General features: G+C 41.6%; 1 protein-coding gene and 1 long non-coding RNA gene across 3 annotated transcripts in view; one reads left to right on the forward strand and one right to left on the reverse strand.

Moving 5' to 3' along the window:
• Positions 1–22,497, forward strand: part of LOC128118231 (uncharacterized) — a 53,985-nt gene that overhangs the window by 10,530 nt on the left and 20,958 nt on the right. The window lies entirely within an intron of this gene.
• LOC128118230 (60S ribosomal protein L12) lies at positions 20,936–21,579 on the reverse strand. The gene has a single exon (XM_052750700.1). It carries the CDS (start codon positions 21,483–21,485, stop codon positions 20,988–20,990), a length of 498 nt encoding a protein of 165 aa, XP_052606660.1. The 5' UTR covers positions 21,486–21,579; the 3' UTR covers positions 20,936–20,987.

The raw sequence follows: 22,497 nt of genomic DNA on the forward strand, positions 1-22,497 counted from the left end.
TGGCCTCGAACTCACAGAGATCCGCCTGACTCTGCCTCCCGAGTGCTGGGATTAAAGGCGTGCGCCACCACCGCCCGGCTGTTTTGTTTTTTTAAGACGCATCTTTCCTTTATGTAGCCCTGGCTGTCCTGAACTCGCTATGTAGACTCGGCTGACCTTCAACTCAGAGATCCACCTGCCTCTGCCTCCCGAGTTAACTGCTGTGACACCACTCAGGCTTACTTATTTGTTCATTAGGAAGCCAGGTTGGGAGGCTAAGGCTGAAGGATTGTCAGCTTGGCCAGAGACTCCTTTGTATTTTCAGTAGTCTGTAGATCTTAAATTTTTGAGTATCTGAAATGTTTAGAGATTTTGTATAATAGCTAAAATGCAAAAGTATTTTAAAATTTTAAACCAATTTGATTTTATGTTTTCCTTTTATTTGTTAATGTAGGTCACCTTTTTTTCTGACTAGTTAATGTCATTTAATTGGAGCAATATAAATAAAAATTGGGCAAAATTATTATTTCATATATGCTAGTAACCATACCTCCAAAGAAAATGAGAGCTGAGCTTACATGATCTTCAAAGGTTATTGACACCTATAAATTTATAAAAGAAATATATTTGAAAGGAATGGGGGGAAATGCAATAACTTTGACCAAGTTGAATCATGTATGACCTTCATAGGCAAATCAACACCCAATTTAAAATTTAAAAAATTTGTTTATTGGGATATGTGTGTGTGTAATAATAATTAAAGAAAAGGAGACTATGAATTTGAGAGAGAGTGGGGAAGACATGGGGACTTGGAAGGAGGAGAGGGGGGAATTGATATACATATATATATATATAATTTTTAAATTAAATAAATTTTAAAGAAAAATCAATAAAAAAAAATATCGCTATAAGATAGTGTAGTCCAAAAAGGGTTTACTGAGTGACTCACTGTGTCATACTACAGCTTCCATGATAAGATTTTTCCCTTTTTTTCTTTTTCTCCTTTTCTTTCTTTTCTTTTTATTTTTAAATTTTATTCTATTTGTGTGGGGGGCGTTGCAAGGGCAAAGGGTGGATACAAAGGGACAGGGGAATGAATGCGATTGAGATACATGATGTGAAAGACACAAAGAATAAATAAAAAGATAATTAAGGTAGTATACTGCCTGCTTTTTATTTTTCTGCTTGTCCTGCTTCTTTGCCCATTCTACTGTCAACCTATAAGCCTAAAAGGAATATTAAAGACTCCAAGCAACTCCTATGGCTTCACTGCTTAGCACCCTCAGGATACTCTTCACGTCCTTTGCATTGGTTCTTACAGGAGTTTGTATGATCTCACCTTGGTCTGACTCCAAAGTCCTCTCCCCTGGGTTTTGCCTCAGCTCACTATATTCCAGCCAGTTGGCTCTCTTTCTGCCACACACTCCTGTTTCTTGTTTTCCTCTGTTGGCTTTGGCTCTGGTTCTGTCTGTGCTTACAATGCTTTTCTCTCCAATCTTGGCATGTGTGGCTTCTGGTGTTCCTTCAGGTCTCAGGCCAGATGTCCCTTCCTCAGAGATCCTGTCCTCCATTACTTTCCCTAGCTATCCCATTTATTTTCTTTATATTAATGATGATGATTTACAGTTACCATGTTTCCCTTGTTTATTGTCTACTGCCCCATTCATGAGCATGCTCCATGAGAAACAAGTCCTGTGAAAATTTACAAAAGTCAAGGCTATCTTTAAAGTCAGTTTTGCTTGTTTGGAAGTTCTAGCAGATCCCTGACTAAAGAATGGTCCTCTCCTGTTTGGGGAAGGTTTTCAACCCAGCATTGAGTTCCAGCCCAGCCAGAGATACACAGTTAAGACCTTGTTTCAAGAAAAATGTCAGTTTTGCAACATTTTTTTTTTTAAGGAAACAAAGCTAAAAGTGAAGCATAAAATTTTACAGACAGGACAGAATGACAATAACCCTCTTATTGTCTTTTTCATGATTATACTGTAAGCACTATCTTTTATTTCTGACACTATCATTTTTATAAGATAAATCATATAGTCTAGCAGCAGAAATGGTATATAGTAGAACACGTAGGATGGAAGTCCCATGTGGAATGTAATGTCCACAGCACAAGCTGGTGTTAATTCAACATCCACCCTCCTTCCCTCTGTAGCATAGAGGTTATATAGGCCAGACTTAGAGGTCAGATTGATTGAGCTAAATCAATTGGAGTAATCCAAACCCCTTGTCACTCTAATAAACTTATGGGTAGTCTACAACAATAATTAACGACATTGCCTACACCAGAGGTGACAGTTAACAGAACAAAGGGACTCATAACCCGGTTTGGAGTTATTAACTATGAGAGATCTGTTTAGAAATCCAGAAAAGGAGATTGGGGGGGGGGGCTAGGTGTGGTGGCTCATGTCTGTAGTGTAGTACTTAGTGGATGAAAGAGGATCAGGAGTTCAATTTCACTAGCCACTGAGACCAACTTGGACTATGTTTCAAATGAAGAGAGTTGGGTGTGATGGGTGTTTCTAAATAAGTTAATTAATACATAATAAAGTCAGAGGCTGGAGAGCTCAGTTAAGAGCACTTGCCTCTCTTGCAGAGAACCCAGCTTCAGTTCCTAGAACCCACATCACAGCCCCAGTTCCAGGGAATCCAACACCCTTTTTTGGCCTCTGTAATAACTGTATGCATATATAAACAATAATACACATAAAATAAAAATAAATTAAAATCTTTAAAATAAGATAAAGAAAAAATGATGGTGGTGGTACATGCCTTTAATCTCAACACTCAGGAAGCAGAGGCACGCAGATCTCTATGAATTCAAGGCCAGCCTTGTCTACAGAGTGAGTTCTAGGACAGCCACAGCTACATAGAGAGAACTCATCTCAAAAAAAAAATTAAATAAATAAAAATAAAAAAGAAAAGAAAAGTAAAAAAAGAAAAGGAAGAAAAAAGAAAAGAAAGAAAAAGGGAGAAAGGAGAAAAGAACTAAAGGAAAAGAAAAATAGCCGAGCATGAGCCCTCTCTCCTCTGATATCCTACGTATCTGTAAATCCAAGAACTGTCACATCTCTTCTGCCCTCACTAGAGAGCTGCTCTAACAGCAGTGTGTAGCACAGAGGTGGAAGAACCCAGAAACAACAAAGAATGGAGTCTGAGCTGCCAGAGGAAGCTGGTCCCAAGCAAAGAGTAGACTCTGTGGTTCTGGTTGCGAAAATCAGTGTGGTTGTCAACCATTAACCCAGGGACTGAGATTGCTAAAAGCTGATGCAGCCTGATTAATAGCAATCCTTCTCTACTTACAAAAAGTCAAGAGTAATGCAAATTAAGAAATAATTTTCAGAATATATTATTTGGGAAAAAATGGAAGTTTCTAGCAGAAGAAACTTTAAAAATGTGTTTTCGCCTGGCGGTGGTGGCGGTGGTGGCGCACGCCTTTAATCCCAGCACTCAGGAAGCAGAGGCAGGCGGATCTCTGTGAGTTCGAGGCCAGCCTGGTCTACAGAGAGAGATCCAGGGAAGGTGCAATGCTACACAGAGAAACCCTGTCTCGAAAAAAAAAAAAAATGTGTTTGCACCTGGGAAATGGGAAGAGAAGTGTAGCACAATTCTTAAAGGGTCTTGTTAATAAAAAAAAAACTCAGGAGCCAGATATGGGGTAAACGCTGAAAGATCAGAGAGACAGAACAAGCCACAGCCACCCCACCTCGCCAACTCCTCCGCTGATCTTGTTTCCTCAAACTGGAAGCCTCTGTGTCCTCATCCGAATGGAATTCACCTGAACTGCTGCTAAAAGCCTAAAAGCTTAACAAACTTAGTTCCTGATACATACGCCTTATATACTTTTCTGCTCCCTGCCATCACTTCCTGGGATTAAAGGCGTGTGTCACCATTCCTGGCTGTTTCCAGTGTGGCTTTGAACTCACAGAGATCCAGACAGATCTCCACCTTTGGAATGCTAGGATTAAAAGCATGTGTGACACCATTTTCTAACCTCTATATCTACTAGTGGCTGTTCTGTTCTCTGACCCCAGATAAGTTTATTAGGGTGCACAATATATTTGGGGACACAATATCACCACAGAGAAGAGACAGGCAAGGGCTGTTGTTTTTAAGTGTAAATGTTTCAAAACAATCTGATCCCTTAATTTGGTTTTTTAACTGTTAAAAGAGTTTTAAGGCCTGATGATGTCTGGAATTTTAGTTGCATCCATTTTAAAACTCATTATCTTAAGTTATTGGCTTAATACTGTCAACTTAAAAGTAAAACTATTGCGTTTGGCATTCAAGATGTAGAGAATGCAGATAGTAGATTAAGGAACGTGGGGTGGACAGAGAGGAAACGAAGTTAGAGGGGTGTCTGACTATCTTATCTTCATTTATATAAAAAAACATTTGAAAAAGGATAATTTGTAAAGGAGGTTAATTTGGCCCACAGTGATAGAGATCCCAGGGCCCACATCTGATGATGGCCTTCTTCCTGAAGCAGCACAGAAAGAAAAGAAAGGAAATGTGCCTGAGTCCTCTAAGGTAGGACTGCCTTTCTTCTTATAAAACCACTAGAATCTAATCATGGAGATGCTATTCCAATGACCTTATGACCTTTTCTAATTCTAATGACTTCCCAAAGTTCCCACCGATAAGCCCCGTAATTGGATTGTTTCCATCCTTTCAATGGAGGTGAAACTTCAATGTAAACCCTCGGAGGACAGGCTCAAACGTAGCGTCCCCTTTTGTTCATTTCTGAGTTCCCACTGGTGAAGTGGCCTAGAGTGGGTCCTTAAATATCCTCAGAAAGACCAAGTGTCCACAGGATTAAAGGACAGGAAGGGCGCACCAGATGCCTAGCTCCACAAAAACTCTTGGACAACCAAGTTGGGAGAGCATCAGGTTGCTGGGCTTGTGTAAGATCTTGGCACACCCAGGGATGAGATTCCTTGCTCCTTCCCCCATCTCCATCTTGGATGTCTTCTCCTCATACCATTCACGTGTGCTAACGGGATGCATGTGACTGGAAAGGCAAAAGGAGTCCCATGTAGGGAAGGGAATGTAGGATGCCAATAATCTAAAACAGAAGGGATGAAGAAGGGCAGTGGAGGAGGAGGAAGAATTGAACAAAGCATAAGGATAGGTATGATATGTATGAAGATGGCACAATTAAACCCAATCTGTTCGCTGTGTCGGTTACTTTTCTGATGCTCTGATAAAACACCATGATCAAGGTAACTTAGAGAAGGAAGAGTTTGTTTGGGGCTTACCATTCCAGAGGACAAGAGTTCATCACCATTACAAAGGGGCATCAGGCTGAGGGCTCACATCTTCAACCACAAGCAGGAAGCAGAGAGCAAACTGGGAATGACCTGTGGCTTTTGAAACCTCAAAGCTGGCCCCCAGAGACACGCTTCCTCCAGCAAGGGCACATCTCCTAAACCTACCCAGACAGTGCCTCCAGTTAAGGACCAAGTGTTCAAATACTTGAGATTAGGGGGGATTATTCCATTCAAACCACCATATAGCCTAACTTTTAAAATTGAAAAGAAATGCTCTTCATAACAAATAATAAACATAAAGTTTCCCAGTATTTGGTGGGCCAGTCTGGCAAATGGTGTATTCATGGCTCTCCAAAGAGACAAAATCAGTTAAGATATGTTTCCAGATCTAGGAGATGGAATCCATCAGGGACTCAGACTCATTGGATAATGAAGGTCAGGCAGTCTCAGAAGGCTATCACAGGCTGGGGAACTGAGGATGCTGGGAATGTGGCCCAGTCCGAGTCTAAATACCTCAGAGACAGCAAAGCTGGTAGTATAAAGCTAAGAAAGTAAGATAGATGATGTGAGCCCAGGAGTCCTAAGGGTAGAAAATATAAATTTCTGGTGTCTGAGTCAGGAAGTCAGAGTACTCACAACCCGGGAGACGGGGGACAGCTGGCCTTCCACATTAGATCTCTCCAGGCCCCTGACCAGTTGGGCAATGCCTGCCCACATCAAGTATGGACTTCCTCACCCAGTCTACTCAAACATACTGCTAACCTCCTCTAGAAACACTTTACACATGCACCACAAGTAATGCCTTTCTAGATCTCTAGACATCTCTTAACTCATTCAAAAATCCCACTTAAAATTGACTATCACACCTAGCTGGCCATGGGTCAGTGAAGAGGCCAAACTTAACATTAGTGCAGCCATGACAGGCAGCAGACTAACAATGCCGGGACTAGGCCTCACCATTACAATAACCAGGAAAAGGCACAAACTGTACCCTGCAGGGGACCAGTCAGAATTGAGACAAACAAGTACTAGATGCTCCAAGACATAAAGGACAGCTTACATCACTTGTATGTAAGTTGCCATTTTCCTGTACCAATCCCTGTTTGACAAGACTTCTGCTGACCCACTCCTGCCCAGTCAGGAGTTCAACCCCCATCTGAATCTGGAATTCTCCTACCCTCCCACCCACCCCACCCCACCCCTAGGTGTGTCCTCCTGAGGTACAAGGAAGAAGCTAGCTCTAGCCTCTTTATGTAAGAGCACTATCCCAATCCTAAAAACAGGAAGTTAGCATTTTGACATTCAATTTTAACATTCAATTTTAAGAAGGACCAAGCTTTTAGACCTCAGCTATTCTCTCAGCCTATTTTTTTTCAGACAGGGTTTCCAGCCCTGTCTATCCTGGAATTCACTCTGTAGACCAGTCTGGCCTCTAACTCACAGAGATCTGCCTGCCTCTGTGTGGTGAAATTTTGTTGTACTCTAATAAAACATGCCTGAGGGTCAGAGGACAGAGCTAGTCACAGAGTTAGCCATAGAGGTCAGACAATGGTAGCACACACCTTAATCCTAGCACTAGGAAGGTTGAGACAGAAAAAGATACAGCTGGGCAGAGGAAGAAAATAAGGCAGGAGGAGAGAAGAATTAGGCCCTTTCAGCTGAGCACTCAGAGGCATTCAGTCTGAGGATTCGTGGAGACAGAATCTTCTCTTTTCGGCTGAGGAGTTGGTGAGGTGAGATCCTCTGATCTTTCAGCATTTACCTGATATCTGGCTCCGGGTTTTTATTATAAGACCATTTAGGATTCATGCAGCATCTGCCTCCTGAGTGCTGGGATTAAAGGCGCGTGCCACCACCGCCTGACATCTCTCAGACTGTTCTTTGTTTGTTTGTTTGTTTTGTTTTTCGAGACAGGGTTTCTCTGTGTAGCTTTGCGCCTTTCCTGGAACTCACCTGGTAGCCCAGGCTGGCCTTGATCTCACAGAGATTCGCCTGGCTCTGCCTCCCGAGTGCTGGGATTAAAGACGTGTGCCACCACCGCCTGACCCATCTCTCAGCCAATTCTTTACACCCACAGTACCTCTTGCCATGTTCCAGTGGTGAGAGATGACATGAAGTTGGGAGCATAAGAAGTCCGCTGGGAATGTAAGAGGAAATGAAACATAGTTAGGAAAGGAAAGACACACACACAGTGGTACAGACCTGACAAAAATCTCAAACAACTAAATGTGGAACTCCAGAAGAAAATAATGTCTTTTGGGTAAAATATTACACTGGGGGGAAAAAAATGGACAGGCCTGGCTTCCACTGCCATGCTCTGTCATTGATCGACAGCTGTCAAGAAAAAGATTGGTTCTGCTGGAATGATGGGCTTTGGCTTCCTGTGGAGGCAGGTAGCTTAATGGCGCTCAGTGGCACTGGATGGCAAGCTCCTTTAAGACTTATATTGTGGGGCTGGAGAGATGGCTCAGTGGTTAAGAGCACTGCCTGCTCTTCCAGAGGTCCTGAGTTCAATTCCCAGCAACCACATGGTGGCTTACAACCATCTCTAGTGGGATCTGATGCCATCTTCTGGCATAAAGTTGTACATGCAGATAAAACACTCATTTACATAAATATTAATAAAAAAAGACTTAAATTGTATTATTTATCATGAGTGTGTGTGTGTGTGTGTGTGTGTGTGTGTGTGTGTGTGTACAACTTTAAGGACTTGCTTTCCTCCTCCTCCTGTGGTTCCAGGGATCTAACTCAGAGTTCAGGGACACAAAGCAAGAGCTTCTACCCACTGAGCTACCTGGCTGGTCCCTGAATGGCAAGTTCAGTTTAAAAGGATATAAAAGTGGTGTATATCCATGACAGTCCTCTCGTGTGAGAATGCCCACAGGGTCCCTGCACCTAGGAATGAAAGCACTTGAAAAAGGATATAAAAGTGGTGTATATCCATGACAGTCCTCTCGTGTGAGAATACCCACAGGGTCCCTGCACTTTATGGGGAAGAAGCACTTGATGGGGAAGAAGCCCTTGAAATGATTCACTTGGCTTGAATGGGGCTCAAGTAGCGACTAGAAAGCTAGATCTCCCCAACTGCTTATCACCAAAAAGACAACTGAAAACTGAGATTTTGGGGTGTATGAACCATTGGCTTTCATCTATGTCCTTTTTTTGTTTGCAAAGCAAGCAAGCAGGATTTTACAGTAATGTTCCTCACGTCAGAAAGGCATCTCAAAAGGGATTACCTCCATCTTTGTTCTTTAAAACTGCAGCCCAGAATTGAGAAGAAACGTAAACATATACTATCTGGTTCTTCACAGAAAAGTCTACCAACAATTGGTATTTGTTTAAAGTATTTACATGTCTGTGTTGACATGGTTTATACCCACTGTGGATGCAGTCACTATGGCGGGCTTGTGTTCCTTGTCTCTTCCCACTCTGTGTTTGGCCGAATCACGTCTGCAGTTTGAAACTGGCCATGTAGGAGAAACTTACTATAGAGATTAGCAAATGCTGCCACTTAGGCCTATTTCTTTTTGGAGAGCAGGTTGTTAAACACTTACACAGCAGCATGTTTCACTGCAAAGCGCATATGAATTAGGTCCCTCACACAAATTTATGTGAAGTCCTAATCCCCAATACCTCAGAATGTGACTATCTGTGGAATAAGAGCCCTTGAAAAGGTAATTAAGCCGGGCGGTGGTGGCACATGCCTTTAATCCCAGCACTCGGGAGGCAGAGCCAGGCGGATCTCTGTGAGTTCGAGGCCAGCCTGGGCTACCAAGTGAGTTCCAGGAAAAGGCGCAAAGCTACACAGGGAAACCCTGTCTCGAAAAACAAAAAACAAAAACAAAAACAAAAAAAAAAAAACTTGTTTAAAAAAAAAAGAGAAAAGGTAATTAAGTTTACATGAGGTCATTAAGGTAGACCCTAACACAATATGAGCTGTTGTCCTTTTGAGAATTGAAATCTGGACACGGATGCAGGGGAAGGCCCCAGGATGACTCAAGCTAGCAGCCATTTAGTGCCAAGGACAAAGCCTAAAGTGAGCCCCGCCCTAATGACACCTTGATATCAGACTTACAGCCTCTAGAAGTGGGAGGAGTAATTTCAGTTTCCTAAGCCATCCAGTCTGCAACACGTTGTTAGGGCAGCCCTAGTAGATGTTTACTATTAGTGACCCAAGAAGGCTGAAATTGCTTCAGAAGTTATCAAAGAAATACATTTGATCCAGTGAGTGTCTTCCCCCCACCCCTACCCCCCCGGAAACCTAATTGCATGTTGTTAAATTACTATCAGGTACTCTGAGTGCCAAGGAAGACTTGGGAATACCTTAAAGACCAGTTTCCCTAAGAAACAATAAGCAAAATTGTAGGACAGAGGTATGCATCAGGTGGCACAGCCTCTTCTCCCTCTCCTTTGCTGCACCTGACTTGACCTCACTGCTACCATGAAAAAGCAAGGTAACAAGTTGAAGGTATAGTGACGACAGCTTTCTCCAGGTTTCTTAGTAAGTCGGTGAAGTGGCACCCCAGGTTCCCTTTTGTTTAGGACCTTTAAAAATATATGAGATTGCCCTTGAGAAGAAGAAGCAAGTACTGTGAGTCTGCTCCTCCTCGCCTAGTACGATTTTTGGTTTTTAGAGTTCCCTGTGGTTTGATGTAGGGTATTTTTTTAACAAGGAGAAGACAGGAACTGATTTAGACCTGCTAAGCATCGAATAATCCCATAGAACGTAACCTGTGGCCATCCATGTTGCTGCGGTATGAATATACCCCCAAATTCATATGCTGAGATACAGATCATATACAAAGGTGATTAAGTCATAAGAGAAGAATCCTAATGGAAGGGAGTAAGGCCGTTCAAAGAGGGTTTGCTCTCCACAGTCTTACAGTGTTCTTGCCTGTGTTTCCGGGTGTGGCTACCACCCTGAGAGAACGCAGCAAGACACTGGAATGCAAACGTTTTCTCCATCAGCTACTCAGCCATTATCATAGAAGCCTTGCAAATTCTTTCAAGAATACTGAGTCCTGCTGGGCAATGGTGGTGCACATCTTTAATCCCAGTACTCAGGATGTAGAGGTAGGAGGAGGATCTCTGAGTTTGAGGCCAGCCTGGCCTACAGAGTGAGTTCCAGGACAGCCAGGGCTACACAGGTTGGGGGGGTGGGTTTCCAGGGGAAGTGCGGAAGGGGTGGGGCCGGATCCTGAGTACTAAGGAGGAGAATTTGATCACTAGTGTGAAGAACAAGCATTAGATAAGAATGTAAAAGCTTTACTCTGAATTTTATTTTGAGCTGATCATTGAGTCTCTCTGGGTCCCCTGGTCTGCAAAGTGAAAGTGAAAAATATAGGTGATTGAGTCTCTAAAATAAGATGATCTCAGATTCCATCTAGTGACATACAAGGCATTCGCTTACCTGTCCAAGTTCACAAGTAGGCAAGGCTGTGCCGAGCAGGCAGTAATCCCTGACTCAGCATTCCTCATTGTCTTTGGCTCGGGAGACATATTTCTTTTGTTCCCATTGTTACATTGTTACATCTCTGGCCAGGAACACAGATGACCTCAACCTTGTCTTACCTGTCTAGAGTAAATACCGAACTTCCATGATTTCGTTTGAAAACTCTGACACTGACAGTCTGAATTGTTGTACTTGAATCAAAGAGAAATCTGGCTGGTAGTGGGCATTAGTAGTAGTTGTACCTTGTGGATGTGCTAAAACCATCTTCTAAAACAACGAACTTACTGTATGTGAATTTCAATTTTAAAGTTATTAAATGAATGAGTTAATCAAGCAGCTGAATTTGGGGATCGAAAGGAACTTATGTTGCAATTTAAAAATTCTGATTTCTGATATACTACCACAACTGCAATAACAGTAACAAAAAATATTTTTAAAAAAGAAAACATTTTTACTCATACCTGTTAATACCACTCCTTGCCAGGAAACATTAAGGTTATATAGCATACACTGGTGTTTTGTTTTGTTTCTTGTGTGTGTGTGCCTGTGTGTGTTTGTGTGTCTTTGTGTGGTGCTGAGGATGGGCCTCAAAATCTGTGCACACAAGGCCAGCACACAGCCATTGAACTGCTTCCCCAAACTTTTTTGAATCAAAATTTTGCTACATTGCTGGGGCTGACCTCAAATTTGTGATCCCCCTGCTTCAGCCTCCTGAGTGACAGGGGTTACAGATTTGGATGCCACTAGGCCCACATCATATGTTCTTAAAGTTTAAAATTCTAAGTAGCATATTATATAATAAAATTCTTCTTTGTGATTTTCAGAGGCAAACTGAAAAACTAGATCAACTCTTTTCCTAAATCTTTGCAGCATTTTAAAATATTTTTATGTTTTGTAAAATATTTATATTTTGTGTCATCAATTCATGATGCCTAATACTATTTTCTTGGGTTAGTTAATGTCTTTTTTTTTTTTTTAAACTGGAGCTGAGGACCGAACCCAGGGCCTTGTGCTTGTTAGGCCTGTAGTTAATGTCTTAATGCAAGAAGAGCCATGGGTTTTCACATTATCTGAAACATTCTTAAATGTTTTATCAAACTTAAGTGAATACAGTGTTTGAATATACTTTATTCTGAGTAAACAAATATGTGTTAGGGTAACATTATAAATTAGTTTTGTTTTTAAATATCTTTGTCAATATACTTAACAGAAGAGGGCAATCATAGACTGCTTTTCTGAATTTTTTTGGCTTATACATATTTCAGAGCCAAAGTTTTATACTTCAGTTTTAAAAACATTTCAGTAATATATAATATACATACATATTACTGATGTAATTTATACTGGTAAATCGTTCACACCTCTGTGTGTCTACTAGACATGAAGGTTCCTTAGTAACTCCAATGCTCATATTTTATAGGTAGGAAAATTCAGGCCTGAAGAGCTGACATGCTATGTCTAAGACTACCTAACCACTTGATGGCAAAGGTCTTTAACATCCTCATTCTCTCCTCAGTATGTGTTCTTCAAATAGAAAGTATCTTTAAAGTTTATAGTGGGATCAAAAATGTCTGAAGGAACCTGGCCTTAAATAACCATTTATCCCTCTTAATGACTTATAATTTAAAAAGTTATAATATAAATTATTACTTTACATTTTATCCCAACTCTAACACCTTTCTGGCCTTGAGTTGTCTTTTCTTCTCAATATGTTAATATTTTACATCTTAAGTCTTTCCAAGGCCTGTTTGAGACAACCTAGCAATGTATTTTCTAAAAAGTAAAAAATTCTGGTTTACCTTGAGCTATAGTCACAAGCTTGACAGATTTCTAAAAATCATTACCTACAGAAGAGTTTAATAACATCTATCTGCCTGTAAAAATTATTTTAGCAAGAACTTTGACGAACTTGGAAATTTCCTGGCAAAAAAGAAATTGCATTTGGCATTATTTAAATATTCTAAGTAATATAATGTAATTCACACTCTAAAGTTGCAATTTAAGGAATGTGAAGACTAGAAGCAAGGAAAGAGATATTTTTGTTGATTTGTGTATCTTAGGAAAGTAACAAGTGTCTTGAGCCTCAGTTCTCTTTTTTCCCACCAGCCTCCTGGATGCAGATCTCAGAATGTCAGTGTTCCCTCTGTGTTAGCCTCAACAGTTAACACATTATCTACAAATGGAAACAGGGGAGAGAGAGAAGGAAATCTGAAGGAGTTGGTCAATGCTGCCTATACAATTACGGAAGAAAGAACAAACGCAAGATTAAGACAGCACATTAATTCCCTATTCTAGTCTATGAACTTTGTATTGTCCCTAAATTTCAGATTCCTGCCTCCTTACTTTGGTCACCTTTATTCATAATTCTATAGCGATCTCCTTTGGTCACTTTCATCACATGAAATGACCACCTCACACAAGTCAATTCTGAAATCCTTGACTCCACCCTTTCTTCTGAAGTCTGGATAAGATTTTCCAAAGACTATTTTGACCTTTCCCCTTGATTTTCTGCATAGCAGACTTATTGTGTTTAAAAATAAACTCATTACCTTCTCTCAAAAACCACTCTCCATATAGGCTCCATCTCTCTTAAAAAACGATTCTGTATGCCAAATTAACAATGATTCTGTATGCCAGAATCATACAAAGTGAATCACAGTAACCATTGTTATTCTTCCCTTTTATCGAGGTAATCATTTGTTACTATTCTTTGAGACAGGATTTCTTTATGTAGTTCTGGCTGTTCTGGAACTCAACATGTGACCAGGCTGGTCTCAAACTCACAGATATCCTCCTGCCTCTGCCTCCAAAGTACTGGGACTAAAGGCGTGCATCAACACACTCAGCTCTAACTCTTCTAACATCTAAATCAGAATGTATCTAAAGGCTGCCACCCTCCGTTTTATTCAGGTTTCTGTATTCTGTTCTTTCTTCCGCTTCTTTTTCAAATACGTAATCCCTATGAGAAGACAAAGGATATTTTGTTGCTGTTGATTCTGGAAATAGACAGTTCTTAAGGAAATTTGCTTATGTATTTAAAAACAACAGTTTTTTTTTTTTTGTTTTTTGGTTGATTGGTTTTGTTTTTAAAGATATTCTGGGTAGTAAGGACACAAGAGTCTGTGGAAACTCCTGTCCTGCTGTTGGAGATACATCTGCAACTCTAGATGTAAGGAAGGAGTGCTAACCACAATGTTTACCCATAACCACCTGGCTGACCTAGTTTGCTAAAGAAAATCCTTAACAGAGATACTGCCTTCCTTTAACAGAGATACATGCCAGCATCCCTTCCCATAGCTGTCCATCTGTTGCTTAACTCTCCTCAGCAACGTCTGGGGCCAAAAAGAAAAGCTGCCTTCTTTGCTTCAACTGCTGAAAATCTGTATGGAAGCTGGAACTCAAAATTGGTATGGCTAATAGGATATTTCACAATTTATACTGATAGCTTTAATTCCTCTTTGCAGCCTTCCTACCCCCAGGTTTGAGGTTTATTGCACAAAAGCCTGCAGAGGATTATTGCACAAAAGAAGCTACACCAAAAAGGACAGTGATTAGCTTTGAGACTCCAAGCTGACTTTCTTGACCTCTGTAGGAAGATAATTGTCTTGCAAACCTGGAGAGTGAAAAGGTTTCGCCAAGCTCTTTTTGCTTGCATTTAACATATCAAAAGCTAGGCCTGCTAGCCACTGAGCTTTCAAACCAACATCAGCCACAAAAAGACCTGTTCAGACAAATTCATAATAGTCACTATGTGTAAGTTATAGCCGAAACTGAAGTTTCACACACAAGAATACTTACTTTCATTATTTAAAAGGTATTTTGACTCATTTTTATCATTTGTTTTAAATATACTATTCACAGTATACTGAGCTGTGAGTAAAAAAAAACAAAACAAAACAAAAAACAAAAAAATACCTCGAGCTTTTCAAAAGAGAATTCAATGAGGCAAAAAGAAAAGAAGCTAATTCTGCTGTTTAAGGGAAATGGGAACGGTGGGGGTGGGGCTTAGAGAGAATATCAAAGTATTGGAGTGCTCAGATTCTTGGTATGGGGTAGAATTGATGAGAGGGTGAAATATCTGACATTGAAGAGTGGAGTTGTATATTGATACAATAAAAAGCTGAAAACTGAAGTGACTGAATCAGGAGGAAAGTGTAAAGCCATTAGGACACCTTGAGAAACAGGTAGGAATGAGGTGTTCACAGAATGTTTCTATTGTGATGAATCTTAAGCACAAAGTGAGCAAATGCTGTGGGACCAAAGGTGCTCTAACTGACAGCAGGATGATGGCATCTTTCCTCCTGATAATGATATAAGAAGACAAGGAAATGCAAATGAAGTCACTGTGACCAGCGCTGGGACAATCTGTGGACTGGGAAGCACAGTATCACCCAAGAGAAAAGGACAAGGGCAATGAATTGTGGGTGTGGAAGTTGTTCAAGGAAGATGAATACTTAAAAAAACAGTAAACACAAGCTTGGTATAAAAATGTACTGCATTCCCAGAAAGCACTCCAATAACCTAGTTACATCGAAACCAACTACCAAGGATGTGATCGCAAATGATCAAAATTTGTGTCCTCACGCTGTCTCACCCAGCACCTCGAAGGCAGCAATTTAGATTTTTTCCTTCTTTGCCTTTTCAGATGGGAGGTGCTCACAAAGCAGATGAGATAGCGTGAGTGACCGTGTGGCCTGCCTTCTGTGCTTCTCCAGTGCCCTCTCTTAGCAGGCCTTCCCTAACCACACTGCACATGCCCTGTTCACATCTGCTTTAGTGTCTCACCAACCAGCGGGTGTGAGAAAGTGGTGTAGTGGAGCATTATGTGTTCATTAACAGTAACATTTTCCACTCCCATTTAACCTACCTTACTACCACTTTTTTGTTTTGTTCTGGAGTAATTTTAAAGTAAATCTCAGGTGTTAGGGCACCACCTCTCATGCTAGGGGTTTGATTTGTTTATTCATTTACTTAATGTCTACCTTTCCTCACTAGAATCTGAGCTCAACAAAAGCAAGGATTTTTACCATCTCTTATGACAGCAACAGCATCTTTAAAAGGTCCTGGCATGGACCTAGTTGGAGAGATGGCTTAGCACTTAAGAGCATTTGCTGGTCTTTCAGAGGACCTAGGTTCCATTCTCTCCCCCATATAACAGATCACAAGCATCTGTAACTCCTGTTCCAGGGACTCCAACATCCTCTTAGGCACTCAGATGACTTACACACATACATATAGGCAAATACTCAAAAACATAGCATAAATAGGTCTTTTAAAGGGTCCTGCCACATAATATATGCTTGATAAATATATTGAGCAAATAAATGCAGAATCCAAATGGTGACACTTTTTAGTTTCTTGATAATTAGCCATTTGTACATCCAAGGAAACTACCAACATCATGAAAAAGCAACCTAGAGCATTACAGAAGCTATTTGTAAGCCATGTATTTGATAAAGAATTAGCTCTGAAATACAGAAAGAGTTTCTGCAATCAATGGCAAAAGAATCTACAACCCCTTCTTCTCCTGGAAAATACCTAATAGCAATGACATTGGTGTGGCTAGATGGCCCATGTTTGGGCAAAGACCTATGGGGAATGATTGCTGCAATGATTAGGGAGAAGGATTCACTAAGGGGCTCATGGAGGCGAGTCCAAAGACAGAAAATGGACTCTTGTCTCCAAGCTGGCCCATCTAGTTAAGGACACGAACATGAAGTTCTTGGTGGAGATCTGTCTGTCCTCCCTGCCTGTCTGAGGTGACAGACTTCTTGGAGACATACTCAAGAATAGTGTTTTAAAGATGTTGATGCAGAAGCATACACATCAACCAGTAGACCTGGGTCGAGGCGTCTATTGTCACTGAGACTGTGGTCATACTAGTCTGAGTGTTAAGTACTCTAAGGAGATAGCTACAGCCATTAGAACAAACAAAATCTTGGACAAGCTCTGCACAGTGCCTGAGTAGAGAGGTCACTAGGGAAACAAGATGCTTGAAGCCTCACACCATTCCATGCAAGGTGACAGGCCACTGGTATGCCTCATTCCTACCCCCAGAGGGACTGACATCTCTCATGCCTATGCCCCCAAAGCTGCTGCTATTGGTAGGTTCTGATGACTGCTGTGCTTCAGCCATGTGGGGACTCCTCAGAAAAATTTAAAGGTTAGAACTACTGTATGACCCTGCACTATCACTCCTGGATATTTATCCAGAAGAGTGGAAACGTTAGTCTCTCCTCTGTTCACTTCAGTGGTATTTACAATAGCCAAGATAGGGAAAGAGTGTAAATGTCCATCAGTGAATGAATGTATAAAGCAGATGTGCTATGCACATGACAGTGAATGAATGTTATTCAGCCTTAGAAAAATCAGGAAATTCTACAAAACCACAATAACATGAAGGAGTTATGAAGACATTATGCCAAGGGAGGCAAACCATAAAATGACAAATAATTTATGACTCAACTTATGATTCACTTAAATTGTAAAATGAACAGAATCAAAGTCTGAAATTGTTTTGAAGGGGTGCAGGAGGGAGAAGTGGAGTGGAAGGGAGGAGTGGAAATTTGGGTTTATTCTTTTTGTCGTAACTGCTGTTCAATACTGCATTTGCAGTCCACAGTGCTGTGCCATGCATCCACCATTGCTTACTCCTGTTATCACAGTGAAGTAAAAACAACAACGAAAACAAAGTGATACAAAACTTAGCCAGGCAGGGTGTCTCACAATTGTAATTCCACACTCAAGCTGAGACAGGGAGATTGGCACGAGCTAAAGGCCACTCTGGGCTATACAGTAAAACTGTTTAAAGACAATAGCAGCAACAAAAAAAAACAAACAAGCAAACAAACAAAAAAAACTGTTCAAAAACAACAACAGCCAGGCATAGTGGCACACTCCTTTAATCCTAGCAGAGGCAGGAGGATCTCTGTGAGTTTGAGGCCAGTCTGGTCTACAAATCAAGTTCCAGGACAGCAGGGCCACATAGAGAAACCCTGTCTCAGAGAACCAAAAAACAAAACAAAACAAACAAAAAACTGTTTCAAAACAACAACAAAAATTGAACACCCTTCTCCAGCCTGCCTAGTGTAAGTGAGGGTTCAGTAAACCACTGATCTAGACTGCTGTATGGGTAGAAAGAAAGATTTATTTGGGATCAAACTGCCAAGGGTGAGGGAGTGGGGCTGGGGTCAGGGGGAAAAGAGAGAAGGGCAAAATTTTATATTGCCATGATGGTATTCCTGGGCGACTAGGCACTTGAAGAAGGAATGAGCAATCAGGTGGCCCTGGAGGTAAGCGGGGAGAGGGCCTGTAAGTCTACGCTGGTGAGGCCAGCCATCAGTACCCATAGCGGAGACTTGAAGGCAAGTTTTACCAAAGGAAGCAGGAAGTATAGACGAAGTCACTCCTGAGAAATATATTAAAAATGACAGAGACTTACAAGCTATCTACACAGTCACTCTTGGCTCCTTATGGTTGTTGGGGGCCAAGGTCCCAGGGCAGCTTTGTTAGTCTTTGACCACCACATAGGACAGCATCAATCTCTGGCAGCCAGATGCAGAAGATCTAAGAGATTTTCCTATGGAGGAACATAGGAGACTGGCCTTACTTGGCAAGGCAGAGTGGATAGTCAACCCTCCAGAGTTCACAATTTGGACAAAGTCCTAGTGGCCAGCAATGTGTAGGGCATGTCTTTGTCTAGTGAGTAGTGTTGCAAACTGTATTAGTCAAGGTTCTCTAGAGTCAGAGAACTTATGGAATGAAGGGAATTTATTGGAATGACATACAGGCTGCAGTCCAACTAATCTAACAATGGGTGGCTGTGAATGGAAAGTCCAAGAATCTAGAGTCCCACAAGGCTGGTGTCTCAGCTGGTCTTCTATTATGCTGGAGTCCCTAAGAAGTAGGTTCCAGCAACGGTGAAGGGATGGATGTGCTGGCAAGGGCAAGCAGGCAAAGAACAAAACCTTCCTTCTTCCATGTCCTTACATGAGTTTCCAGCAGAAGGTGTTTGCAGCCCAAATTAAAGGTGTGTGTGTTCCCGCCTCAAGATCAGGATCAAAGACCAGATCCAGATCACAGGTGTGCCCTCCATTTCTGGACTGTAGTTTATTCCAGAAATAGTCAAGTTGACAACCAAGAGAGCCATCACATCACCTTTGAAGCAAGCTCCAGGTGGACCCCATTGGTGACCCATTCTCTTTGCTGATGGCCTCGGGGCAGCTGCCAGAAGATGGTATCTCTGTCTATCATGGGAGGCCCTTTCTGTCCTTTCCTGCTCCTGGGGGTGTCCCCAAAGGGAAAGAGATTTATCAGAGAGATGCCCTGAATCATAGTGGAGAGGTATCCCTTTCCATTTGATGGGGCGCTCAGTAGCACGGGAGAAGCTGCTTGACACACCAGCACAACTTTTGTTGAGTGGACAGAGAAACAGGCTCCAGGGAGCCAACGAGAGACATAGAGACAAAGAAAATAGCTCCGAGTTGACACCCGGTAGGCAAGGAGAGACAAGTGTGTGTAAGCAGAGGAGAAAACCCCAGGAGAGGTGGACTCTAAAATTTTGGAGTCGAGTATGGTGGGAGGCAGGAGCCCACAGAAGAAAGCGATCCGTACCAAGGAGGGTTCAAATCGACAGTTTGTTTCGGTTAGAAGGGGCGCCAAATGTAAGTGATGGCACAGTGGGTAGAAAGAAACATTTTAATTGGGGATCAAACTGCCAAGGCTGTGTCTAGGGGGATGGAGAGCAGAGGAAGAGCAAAACGGTAGAAAAGTGATTGGATTTTCTATGATAGTCATCCAAGTGGGGTCTTTGAGACAACTCAGGCTGTTCAGGTTGGATTGACCATGAATTAGATGCCCTCGCCCAAAGTAGTTGATCTTGGGCCAGATTAAGGGAGGCTTCTGCTAAACAGAAACCCATCTTCAGGCCGCTGTTTACCCAATAAACAATCCTGTTTACCAGGCCGGAGTTGTTCTGTTTAGGACAGTGTCACCAGCACTGCCATTCTGTGGGGCCACTTTGGACCCAACACCTAGTAGGACACTAGTCTGCTACAAATGAACTCCTTCCACTCATATTTTCTCTTCCAGTGTTAACTCGTCTGAATTCAGCATCACAGAACAGTTCCTGGACGGAACGTGTCCTAGAAGATTATCTGCACTCTTTATGTAATATAAGTTCAATACATAATTCCCTGGAACACAGTTTGCATGGGCTGCATTAGTGTGTTCTCAGTTACCATAGCAAAAATTCTTTATGATGGTTAGTTTGTAAGGACAGGTTGATTTATCTTGCCGTTCTGGAGTTCTGCGAGTGTGGTACCTGCTTCTGATTGGTTTTGGTGAAACCTCCCTCTTGGCAGATAGTATCACAGTAGGGAGGATCCTGGGTGAGGAAGAAATCTTATGGTAAGACAGGAAGTCAAGGAGTTAGTAGAAGCAACTCTTGGTATTTTTTTTTTCCCAACAATGCTTTGTCTCAAGAGATTTCTTAACTGGAGTAACCCCCGAGTAACACTTCCTCCAGTACGTTAGGAGCAGTATAAAATATACATAAAGCTCAGTCAAACAAGATGGCTCAGGAACTACATGGGAAGCAGATGGCTCGCCACATTTTATAGTGTATCTGACTTGGGAGAAATGTGAAGCCTATTCTATAAGGTTCTGGAGGGTGTTTCATTGAATAAACCAAACTTTGAGTATTCTTTCTATATTATCCCAATTCATTTGTGCTGCTCTTTTCTTCTTTATGTCAATCATGGCTGAGCATTGTTCTATATCTAGGACCTACAGCTTCAGGAGTCCACGTACAGTAAAAGCAGTTCCTGGTACACTAGCATGCCACAACTTAGTCTCTGATCCCAAAGTTGTCCCTGAATGTATGCCAGCTGTTCCTTAGATCATTAATAGAAAGAGATTGAACCCAGACTATATAGTGAGTTCCAGGTTAGCCAAAACTACACAGTGAGACCCTGTCTGTGAAAAATAAAAATAATGTTGATTTGAATAAAAATTGATGTGGGCTTGCTTTTGGTAGAAATGTACATTGTTACAACTTGGCAGAAATGGCATTATATACAAAAATCAAACAGAAACATTAATTCAGTCATATGCATGCAAACACATCAAAATTGTGTGGGTAGGTTGCAACAGTATTTTTTACTATAACTGCATGTAGAAATAATTTTTTTTTTTTTTTTTTTTTTTTTTTTTTTTTTTTTTTTTTTTTTTTTTTTTTTTTTTTTTATCAGACAGATGGTCTTTTATTGAAATATTCTCTCTTGTTGCTTCTAACTAGCTGGGCATTCCACCACACCACTGTTGATGTCGTCAATGATGTCATGAGGATGGCGCCCGTCCACATTGCAGCCCACAGACTGTGCAGTACCCAGGATCTCTTTAATAGTTCCAGAAAGTTCTCTGGCTAAAGACCGGTGTCGCATCTGCCGGGCAATGTTGACAATCTCGTCAAAAGTGATGTTTCCACTGTGTTTAATGTTCTTCTGCTTCTTTCTGTCTCTTGGTGGCTCCTTGAGGGCTTTGATGATCAGGGCAGAGGCAGAGGGTACCACCTCAATCTGGGCCTGTCTGTTCTGGATGGTCAGCTTCACTGTGATCCTGAGGCCTTTCCAGTCTCCGGTTGCCTTGGCAATGTCATCACCAACTTTTTTTGGAGACAGACCCAGGGGGCCGATCTTGGGGGCCAGGGCGGACGTGGCGCCGACCTCACCTCCGGTGCACCTCAAGTACACGACTTTGATCTCGTTGGGGTCGAACTTGGGCGGCATGGTGGAGGCGGCTGGTGTCGGATGAACCCGGATTCGGGACGACCGAAGAAAGTTGCACCGTAGCCTCCGCCGAGCCGAAAGCCGAAAAAGCAGAAATAATTTTAATGGAATTAAAATTGATAAATAATGTGACAGTCATAAAACAGAGTACTATTCAGTAACAAAAGTGAACATTTTAGCTGCATACACAATGTGTACAATTCTAACAAACTTCACGTTTACTGAAACATCCAACACATCAGTACTATAGCTGCTTGAGTCCATTAACGTATAGTTCAATTACATTAGTTACTTAGTTATTTCTTGAGACTGGGTCTCACTATGTAGCTCTGGATAGCCTGGAACTCACTATGTAAATAGGGCTGGACTCAAGGTCACAGAGATCCACCTTTCTATTAAAGGCATGTATCACTCTTCCAGGCTCCACTAGTGTGTAATTCGGAGGGAAACATTTTAGAAGCTAGAATACTGGCTACTTTTGAGTAAGAGAAAAGAGATACTTCAACTTTTTTTCCAGAATACCTCTAGAATCACATGGCTAGTGAGGAATTCTGCATCTCAAGCTCTGCTTCTAACACCTGCAAATTACTCCTCTGTCTACAAAAGCTACAAGAGGAGGGATTAATACCCTAGACCACTCAGATTTTCTTGATTGTCCCATACACATGCAAGCCTATATGTATTGCTCTTCCCTCTGCCCAGCGTGGAATTTTCCATTCTCTGTAGAGAAAGCCCAAGCTCTTCATTGAAAATGAGAAAGAAGCTCAAGGTTTTGTTTCAGATTTGTCTGGGCTCTAAGCTTGCCACTCTCAAAGTTTCTGTGCTTGGTCATGTTTAAGCTTTTAGCCTCAGTTTCTCTTCTATGAACTAGTTATAATGATATGTAGCTCGTGGGCTGTGTTAGATTGGGATTGATGGAAGTGATGTGGACATGAAGGGAAGAAGCCAGGCGTCTCAGAAACAGAATTGTTCTTTCAATCAGAACAACTGAAAGGCTATAGCCTTTCCTAAG

Source organism: Peromyscus californicus, unplaced genomic scaffold (genome assembly GCF_007827085.1).
Source record: "Peromyscus californicus insignis strain IS unplaced genomic scaffold, ASM782708v3 Scaffold_22__1_contigs__length_63687245, whole genome shotgun sequence".
Taxonomy (NCBI): Eukaryota; Metazoa; Chordata; class Mammalia; order Rodentia; family Cricetidae; genus Peromyscus; species Peromyscus californicus.

Excerpts from the sequence above, each read along its gene's own strand:
- LOC128118230 (XM_052750700.1), bottom strand. The coding sequence starts at position 21,485 with ATGCCGCCCAAGTTCGACCCCAACGAGATCAAAGTCGTGTACTTGAGG.